The sequence below is a fragment of the Palaemon carinicauda genome, chromosome 3 (assembly GCF_036898095.1).
Source record: "Palaemon carinicauda isolate YSFRI2023 chromosome 3, ASM3689809v2, whole genome shotgun sequence".
Classification (NCBI taxonomy): domain Eukaryota; kingdom Metazoa; phylum Arthropoda; class Malacostraca; order Decapoda; family Palaemonidae; genus Palaemon; species Palaemon carinicauda.
In genome coordinates, this window is record NC_090727.1 from 142,224,914 (window position 1) to 142,235,373 (window position 10,460).

The window sequence follows — 10,460 nt, forward strand, 5'->3', positions numbered from 1 at the left end:
TAAAGGAAATTTAACAAAACAAAAAGAGAAATTAGATAGAATAGTGTGCCCGAGTGTACCCTCAAGCAAGAGAACTCTAAACCCTTGATGCTATGGTCTACCATGCATTCCTAATCATGATAAAATTATTAGGAGCCTTTGTATATCAGCGGCCAGTTCCTCATGCATTAATTAACAATGGATATCAGCTAACCTAAACTTAACCCCCTAACCTAACTTACGAGCCGTGTCCTTACTTACTTACCTAACGGGGGTGGAGGGGGGGGGGGGGGGGGGGGGCTTTGGCTGACGCCCCAATGCCGTATTTTAAGTTAGACATAATATATACAGGTGGCCGCTATCGTACATACACCCCAATTCTTATACTTAAACCTTTAATATAAAGTCACAACTTTCTTTTTACTTAACACATTTCCATATTCCATCGGTGCCCTACCATGCGAGCGGTATTTTTAGTTTTATTTCAAAAGTAGGTCTTCTGAAACATATTTAACATTTAAAATGAAATCTTTGCTTGTACGGTTTTAATTGAATATTCTTTAATTGACAATAAACGATATTGGTGTCAATGAGTTTAGATGTCAGGATGCCAGAAAACCTCAAATCAATCAATCAATGAATTCAAAGTTGCAGCAAATGTTTTTATGTTGAACAGGATGACATAAGTCTTTTTATATATTATGACATATCTGTTTTGACGTTACTATTTTTAGAATGATTTATTGTTAATTTGTTCTCATCATTTATTTATTTCCTTATCTCCTTTCCTCACTGGGCTATTATTTCCTGTTGGAGCCCTTGGGCTTATAGCATATTGCTTTTCCAACTAGGGTTGTAGCTTGGCTAGTAATCATAATAATACTAAAAACTTCTCGCACCTGTTCTCCAACAATCCACTCGTTACCGTCGAGTTGTTTTTCCAAATAGTCGAGTGCTGGTTCGACCGTTTTTTCCCTCGCTTCCGTATATTGTTTCTTCCGTTCTTCCTCGTCTGTCAGTACGCTGAAAAGGAGAAAAAGTATTTAATTTCATATAACTTTTAAATAATGTGCTTTTATGAATAGCTGTAAGTTCAAAGCAATATGTTTTGAAATTTTTAATTTCATTATTCGGATGTGATATGCCGTCCTTATTATGATTGTTTGTAGGCCTATGTGTTTAGACATTTAATTTCATGATTCGGTTGTGATTTGCCGTCCTTATTGTGATTGTTTGTAGGCCTATGACTTTTATTGTTTCTCCAACTCTAGCTAGGAAACTACGAATAAGGAAATTTAAAACTCCTTTTTACATAATAACGTGCAATTACAAGACTAGATTTCAAAACCGTCTTCAATGGTCGACAAAAAATAATATTTATTTGATACTTGATTTATTTTAAAAGGCTGGGAAATTTATCATTCCACTCGGTATATGGTCCTTGGTTAAAAAGTAAAACATTAGCAAGATATATTTTACTTAAATTTCAGTTAAGAATCGAAAACGAAATGTTTAAAATAGCTCCTTCGAAAGCATAAAAACAAACAACAAAACAACAAATGCAGCCGTTTCCCGTCTACTTCAGGACAAACGTCCATGGCATGTCCTTATTCATTTATGGGGTTAAGTTTTTAGCACCATGCTGGCCAACTGCGGATTGGTGATGGTGGAAGGCCTTAGTCTGATCACTCAGCAAACCAACCTAGTATGAGTGGCCATGAATAGTACAGCTTTGCTGATCATGGTAATACACAAATCCTCTGATCCCATTAAGGTATCTACTCAGAAAGGGAAATGCTATGAAGGATAAGTTTAAATGGGGATTAATGGAGTCTGTATGAAACAGACAGTGGGACTATTCGATAAATTACTCAATTATTATTATTATTATTACTTACTAAGCTACAACCCTAGTTGGAAAAGCAGTATGCTATAAGCCCAGGGGCTCCAACAGGGAAAATAGCTCAGTGCGGAAAGGAAAAAAGGAAAATAAAATATTCTAAGAAGAGTAACAACAATAAATATCTACTATATAAACTATAAAAACTTTAACAAAACAAGAGGAAGAGAAATAAGATAGGAGAGTGTGCTCGAGTGTACCCTCAAGCAAGAGAACTCTAACCCAAGACAGTGAAAGGCCATGGTACAGAGGCTATGGCACTACCCAAGACTAGAGAACAGTGGTTTGATTTTGGAGTGTCCTTCTCCTAGAAGAGCTGCTTTCCATAGCTAAAGAGTCTCTTCTACCCTTACCAAGAGGAAAGTGGCACTGAACAATTACAGTGCAGTAACCCCTTGGGTGATGAAGAATTGTTTGGTAATCTGTGTTGTCAGGTGTATGAGGATAGAGGAGAATATGTAAAGAATATGCCAGACTATTCAGTGTGTATGTAGGCAAAGGGAAAATGAACCGTAACCAGAGAGGAGGATCTAATGTAGTACTGTCTGGCCAGTCAAAAGACCCCATAACTCTCTAGCGGTAGTATCTCAACGGGTGGCTGGTGCCCTGGCCAACCTACTACCTACAGATATAGATATACTCCAAAGTATTTATCTGAAATTAACGATGAATGAATTAATCAAAGGCAACAACATATTGTTTGCCAAGTTTGTAGTATACTGTATATATTGTGTTAAAATAGGAATTATCGTTCGTTAAATACATTATCATAAAATCCCCGAGAAATGATCGGGTTTCGTGTACGTCTGTACGAGTAAACCCACATTTAAGAAGGGTTGGAAGAATAGATTTTGCATCGTGATTTTACTTTTCTAAGTGGTCGAATAGGAAACTTCTGCCATTGTTTTATTAGCTCTACAGTTTAGAATTGGGGCAAGTTTGAAAATAGCGAAGTTTACTTTTAACTTATTAAAAAGATAAAGTATTAAGATAAATGAAAAAGTAAAATTGATGAATAAAAGCTTATAAATGGTACGAATATTAAAATGAAAATGAAAAGATATGATGATGAAAATTAATTTGTTGGTAACCACATCAAGTTAATTTTGATCTTTAAGTTTCTTGAAGCTGAGTAGGGCTATGTGAAATTCTAAAATATATCCGTAGTTTTGTTTTGATAAATGTTGTTAAAGGTTAGAAAAGACCAAAATAAGCTTTTATATTAAGTCGTAAATCGCAGGGGGAACATGAATAAGTAAACTAATTCAAATAGAGCAGCGTTTCCCAACCTTTTTTAAATGATTACCCCAAAATTTTATTTCCAACTAATTTATTACCCCATTGAACATATACCCGGTAACATCGGATGTTTTTTGCAGCCACCTGATGAACTGTATGAATATGTAGCCCGCTATTGGCTGCTTATAGTTAAGGATCCAAAACAAATGCAAACTTTTCCATTTTAATGGATATCAAAATGAACCATCATCAGTCCAGAATATTCGATGTAACAATATTAATAGATATTTAGTAATCACTTTATGTTTGCTCTGGTTTTTCAGTGTGAGGGTGGAGCTTGTTATGGCATTAATTATGGGATTGTGAATAACTCAATTTCAGAACATCTTGATTACCCCAAAAATACGGGTCCAACTTTTTTAATAAATAGATAAAACATGCTCTACAAGTATAGCATTTTCCCTCAATAGAGTTTAATCACTTACTGAAGTTTGTAGAGTTCCATGGCAATATCGGATAGTGTGTCGACGGCAGCTTCGCAATAAGCGCATTGCAAGTTGTCCTCGGGCACCAGTCCTGCTTCCTTGGCCACGTAACGAGCGATTGCGTGTGATTGCGGTAATGGTTTACCGTCAATCATCAGGCAAGGCAGTTTGCCAGTTGGTATGGCTGTTTAGTAAGAGAAAATCAAACGTTCATGTCATTGAAATATCTTAGTTATTTGTCATATATATTTGAAAATTTGCATTAAGAAGTTTAAAAATCCTGGCATTAATGTTGCCAGACATTTGCCATTTTAATGTTATATACACTTAAGAATTTGCATTAAAAACGGTAAAAATCCTGGCATAAATGTTGCCAGACATTTGCCGTTCTAATGTCGTATACACTTAAAAATTTGCATTAAAAACGGTAAAATCCTGGCTTAAATGTTGCCAGACATTTGCCTTTTTAATGTCATATACACTTAGAAATTTGCATTAAAGGATTAAAATCCTGGCTTAAATGTTGCCAGACATTTACCGTTTCAAAAACAGATATATTGGTGTAAAAGAGTGATGTTAAGGTCACCAGCCCGGAAAAGATAATAACAAGTATGATAAAATTACAGCCACTTGTATTTTACTGAAATACGGCTGAGAAAACTATATTTTTACGGAGAAATTCGATTACTTTATTTATGTGTATTTAAATTGTTTCTTTGGTTTGGTGCATTTTGAGTAAGTACCCATTACATAAGAGATCATTCTCCGTACATATTAAAAGGGAAATTATTAGATATGATGACTCCAGGGGTGGACAAAAGCAAAGCTAAACTTGTCAAGGTGTTTTTGTACGTAACATTTCAATAAAGGAACTATGTACTTGGCGATGGTAACTACAGGTTATTATCATCACCTATACGGACCAAGACTGACTTATGTAATTTATAAATTTACTATTTTTTTTTTTTTTTGCAAACGCCTTTCGAATTATTCAGATTATTATGGCATGTATTGTTGCAAAGTTTTAGTTTCTCTCTTTGAAAGACATGGGAAACATTTAGATCGTCCCAATTTTGATACTCTACGTAACATAGGCTTCATATGCTTTTGGGAAACTACAATATTTCATTTGTTCGTTTACGATTGTCCAACCCTCTAATAAAGATTCAAAACACGAAGACTAAATAGACAGTGTTGAATAAATCGGGAAAAACTGAGAACAAGCCCTTTCAATCTACTGAAAAAAAAAAATAACCAAAGTATTTCAACCTTTTCGGACTTTAGGAAGTTTCCTGTGTCGACTATGATTAGGAAAAACATTTTCAAAGTATTTTTTTATTACAGAATACGAAAGAAAAGACAAATGTACGGAGTCACTTATTGATAACACAATGGTAATATTACGGTAGTCCAGTTTGGAATTCGGCTTAATTTCCCGACAGTGCATCTGAAGCGGTTTTATCTTCCATTGTCTTGGGATAGTTCTCTTGCTTGGGGGTACACTCGGAGACGCAATTTCTATTTTTTTCTCAGCTTCTTGTTTTATGAAGTTTTTATATACGATAGATATAATTTAATGTTGTTAATGGTCTTAAAATATTCTATTTTGATTGAAATTACTTCTCGTAGTTTATTTTCTTGTTTCCTCTTCCTCTCCTTACTGGGCTATTTTTTCATGTTGGACCCCTTGGGTTTGTGGCGTCATGCTTTTCCAACTAGGGTAGTAGCTTAGCTATCAATATTAACAATAATAGAAATAATATTATTAATAATAATAACTCCTTATATATGTTTGCAACATTCTATTTGCCCTTAGATACACCCATTTCTGCTCTCACTTTCTTTCTCCCATCTTACTTGCTGTTCAGCCGCATAACTTTTCCTTCATATTACAACTGAGGAATTTCTTATTGCACATGGGAGTTGGATGCCCTCCCAAATCCCAGTGGTTTAAATTTATGAATCCAATATGAATTTATGAATCCAATATGAATTTATGAATCAAATATGAATTTATGAATCAAATATGAAATTATGAATCCAATATGAATTTATGAATCAAATATGAATTTATTAATCCAGTATTATAATAAAAGTTAAAGGGTCGCAGAGTGGTTTCCCAGTTTATGACTTTAGCCAGCAACTTCAACTCGAAATGACAAATGTTTTCTAATATTCACTTAAACATTGAACCACCACGGAAATGTAAAATCTGATAATACTACAAATGTAAGTCATTATCATATAAAAATAAACCTAACATCTTATTTTTTCAAATAAATTATCAACGTGGTAAAAACAACATAAATTGAATATTTAGTACTGATATCTGCTGTATCTATTGTTAATTTTCATGAATAACACTTACTGCTTTTCATTGCAGGCCAATCTTCCTTTTCGATGCGTTCGTCCGTGTATGGGATGCCGGCGTAGGCGAAGATCCACCTGGTGAGCTCGGCTCTTCCCCTCAGGTTGAAGTAGATCAGCTTGTATTCGGGCATGATGGTGACGTTTGACGGGATTTGACAGATGGCGGTGAAATCTGGAAGACCCAAGGTAAATTGAACTCGTTATTTTTTTTTTTTCATAATTTTACCAGTGACAAAGGCAAATGCGCATGAATGTTAGAGTGTGAAATGTTAAATGTTTTGGAACGAACATGATAAAATGACTGGAGGTCCGTCCTGTAGAGAGTAAGGTTCCCCTTCTGTATGAAATATTGGGAGGTATTCATAAAAATGAAGGATATCCTTGTAAGCATAAGGTAGAAGTACAAGGTAATTCTCTGAAGCAAAAGGTAGAAGTATAAGCAAATCTTTCTTTCCATATTCATAATGATCACCTTTTACTCGCGAGGATATCCTCCAAGCAGAAGTAAAAGGTTGACTCGTGTTTCGGGAGCGCTTAGTTACATGTTGGAACTTGTAAGATTTCATTTGTGCTGTCAAGATAAGGAAGAGTTTAGTATTTATAATACGTATTTAATGCCCTGTTTTTACCTGTATATAATTAAGTTTACGCACCAGAAAGAACGCAGACGCCGCTGCGCCTTCCCCAAACCCTCGCTGGCAACATCTATCCTCCACCCCTTGCATTAGAAGTTCTTTGACCTCTTTTTAGCTCCCCCACCCCTTGATTTAGACGTTCTTTGACCTCTTATTAGCTCCCACACCTACAGCATTAGAAGTTCTTTGACCTCTTTTTAGCTCTCTCAGCCCTTGCATTAAACGTTCTTTGACCTCTTTTTAGCTCCCCCACCCCTTGCATTAGAAGTTCTTTGACCTCTTATTAGTTCCCACACCTATAGCATTAGAAGTGCTTTGACCTCTTTTTAGCTCCCCCACCCCTTGCATTAGAAGTTCTTTGACCTCTTTTTAGCTCTCACACCCCATGCATTAGAAGTTCTTTGACCTCTTTTTAGCTCCCCCGCCCCTTGCTTTAGAAGTTCTTTGACCGCTTTTTAGCTTCCCCATCCCTTGCATTAGAAGTTCTTTGACCTCTTTTTAGCTCCCCCACCCCTTGCATTAGAAGTTCTTTGACCTCTTTTTAGCTCCCCCACCCCTTGATTTAGACGTTCTTTGACCTCTTATTAGCTCCCACACCTACAGCATTAGAAGTTCTTTGACCTCTTTTTAGCCCTCTCAGCCCTTGCATTAAACGTTCTTTGACCTCTTTTTAGCTCCCCCACCCCTTGCATTAGAAGTTCTTTGACCTCTTATTAGTTCCCACACCTATAGCATTAGAAGTGCTTTGACCTCTTTTTAGCTCCCCCACCCTTTGCATTAGAAGTTCTTTGACCTCTTTTTAGCTCTCACACCCCATGCATTAGAAGTTCTTTGACCTCTTTTTAGCTCCCCCGCCCCTTGCTTTAGAAGTTCTTTGACCGCTTTTTAGCTTCCCCATCCCTTGCATTAGAAGTTCTTTGACCTCTTTTTAGCTCCCCCACCCCTTGCATTAGAAGTTCGTTGACCTGTTTTTAGTTCACACACCCCTTGCATTAAAGTTCTTTGACCTCTTTTTAGCTCCCACACCCCTTGCATTAGAAGTTCTTTGACCTTTTTTTAGCTCCCCCACCCCTTGCATTAGAAGTTCTTTGACCTCTTTTTAGCTCCCACCCCTTGCATTAGAAGTTCTATGACCTCTTTTTATCTCCCACACCCCTTGCATTAGAAGTTCTTTGACCTCTTTTTAGCTCCCCCACCCCTTGCATAAGAAGTTCTTTGACCTCTTTTTAGCTCCCCCACCCCTTGCATTAGAAGTTCTTTGACCTCTTTTTAGCTCCCCCACCCCTTGCATTAGAAGTTCTTTGACCTCTTTTATCTCCCACACCCCTTGCATTAGAAGTTCTTTGACCTCTTTTTAGCTCTCCCACCCCTTGCATTAGAAGTTCTTTGACCTCTTTTTAGCTCTCCCACCCCTTGCATTAGAAGTTCTTTGACCTCTTTTTAGCTCTCCCACCCCTTGCATTAGAAGTTCTATGACCTCTTTTTAGCTCCCACACCCCTTGCATTAGAAGTTCTTTGACCTCTTTTTAGCTCTCCCACCCCTTGCATTAGAAGTTCTTTGACCTCTTTTTAGCTCTCCCACCCCTTGCATTAGAAGTTCTTTGACCTCTTTTTAGCTCCCCCACCCCTTGCATTAGAAGTTCTTTGACCTCTTTTTAGCTCCCACACCCCTTGCATTAAAAGATCTTTGACCTCTTTTTAGCTCCCACACCCCTTGCATTAGAAGTTCTTTGACCTCTTTTTAGCTCCCCCACCCCTTGCATTAGAAGTTCTTTGACCTCTTTTTAGCTCCCCCCACCCCTTGCATTAGAAGGTCTTTGACCTCTTTTTAGCTCCCACACCCCTTGCATTAAAAGTTCTTTGACCTCTTTTTAGCTCTCCCACCCCTTGCATTAGAAGTTCTTTGACCTCTTTTTAGATCCCACACCCCTTGCATTAGAAGTTCTTTGACCTCTTTTTAGCTCTCCCACCCCTTGCATTAGAAGTTCTTTGACCTCTTTTTAGCTCTCCCACCCCTTGCATTAGAAGTTCTTTGACCTCTTTTTAGCTCCCCCACCCCTTGCATTAGAAGTTCTTTGACCTCTTTTTAGCTCCCACACCCCTTGCATTAGAAGTTCTTTGACCTCTTTTTAGCTCCCACACCCCTTGGATTAGAAGTTCTATGACCTCTTTTTATCTCCCACACCCCTTGCATTAGAAGTTCTTTGACCTCTTTTTAGCTCCCCCACCCCTTGCATTAGAAGTTCTTTGACCTCTTTTTAGCTCCCCCACCCCTGTCATTAGAAGTTCTTTGACTTCTTTTTAGCTCCCCCCACCCCTTGCATTAGAAGTTCTTTGACCTATTTTTAGCTCCCCCACCCCTTGCATTAGAAGTTCTTTGACCTCTTTTTAGCTCCCCCCACCCCTTGCATTAGAAGTTCTTGACCTCTTTTTAGCTCCCCCACCCCTTGCATTAGAAGTTCTTTGACCTCTTTTTAGCTCCCCCCACCCCTTGCATTAAAAGTTCTTTGACCTCTTTTTAGCTCCCCCACCCCTTGCATTAGAAGTTCTTTGACCTCTTTTTAGCTCCCCCACCCCTTGCATTAGAAGTTCTTTGACGTCTTTTTAGCTCCCACACCTCTAGCATTAGAAGTTCTTTGACCTCTTTTTAGCTTCCAGACCTCTAGCATTAGAAGTTCTTTGACCTCTTTTTAGCTCTCACACCTCTAGCATTAGAAGTACTTTGACCTCTTTTTAGCTCCCACACCTCTAGCATTAGAAGTTCTTTGACCTCTTTTTAGCTCCCCCACCCCTTGCATTAGAAGTTCTTTGACCTCTTTTTAGCTCCCACACCTCTAGCATTAGAAGTTCTTTGACCTCCTTTTAGCTCCCCCACCCCTTGCATTAGAAGTTTTTTGACCTCTTTTTAGCTCCCACACCCCTTGCATTAGAAGTTCTTCGACCTCTTTTTAGCTCCACACCTCTAGCATTAGAAGTTCTTTGACCTCTTTTTAGCTCCCACACCTCTAGCATTAGAAGTTCTTTGACCTCTTTTTAACTCCCACACCTCAAGCATTAGAAGTTCTTTGACCTCTTTTTAACTCCCTCACCTCAAACATTAGAAGTTCTTTGACCTCTTTTTAGCTCCCACACCTCTAGCATTAGAAGTACTTTGACCTCCTTTTAGCTCCCACACCTCTAGCTTTAGAAGTTCTTTGACCTATTTTTAGCTCCCACACCTCTAGCATTAGAAGTTCTTTGACCTCTCTTTAGCTCCCACACCTTTAGCATTAGAAGTTCTTTGACCTCTTTTTAGCTCCCACACCTCTAGCTTTAAAAGTTCTTTGACCTCTTTTTAGCTCCCACACCTCTAGCTTTAAAAGTTCTTTGACCTCTTATTAGCTCCCATACCTCTAGCATTAGAAGTTCTTTGACCTCTTATTAGCTCCCACACCTCTAGCATTAGAAGTTCTTTGACCTCCTATTAGCTCCCACACCTCTAGCATTAGAAGTTCTTTGACTTCTTTTTAGCTCCCCCACCCCTTGCATTAGAAGTTCTCTGACCTCTTTTCAGCTCCCTTACCTCAAGCATCAGAAGTTCTTTGAACTCTTTTCAGCTCCCTTACCTTAAGCATTAGAAGTTCTTTGACCTCTTTATAGCTCCCACACCTCTAACATTAGAAGTTCTTTGACTTCTCTCTTTAGCTCCCACACTTTTAGCATTAGAAGTTCTTTGACATATATTTCTAGGTTCCATACTTTTAGTATTAGAGGGTCTTTATTTTTAGGTCTTACCTCTGGCATTAGAGGCTCCTCTTCGCTGTTCTCTCCTGTCTTTTAGTTTTCAAGATCTTCTTTCATTAGATTATCTGT

General features: G+C 38.0%; 1 protein-coding gene across 1 annotated transcript in view; it reads left to right on the forward strand.

The window, feature by feature from the left end:
- The window catches only part of LOC137638577 (uncharacterized), a 62,664-nt gene extending 56,513 nt beyond the window's left edge, over positions 1–6,151 (forward strand). The window contains exon 27 of the mRNA XM_068370758.1: positions 5,987–6,151. Within this exon, the coding sequence (XP_068226859.1) occupies positions 5,987–6,119 (133 nt within the window). The 3' untranslated portion in view covers positions 6,120–6,151. The remainder of the gene's footprint in view (positions 1–5,986) is intronic.
- The last annotated feature ends 4,309 nt before the right edge of the window (positions 6,152–10,460 follow it).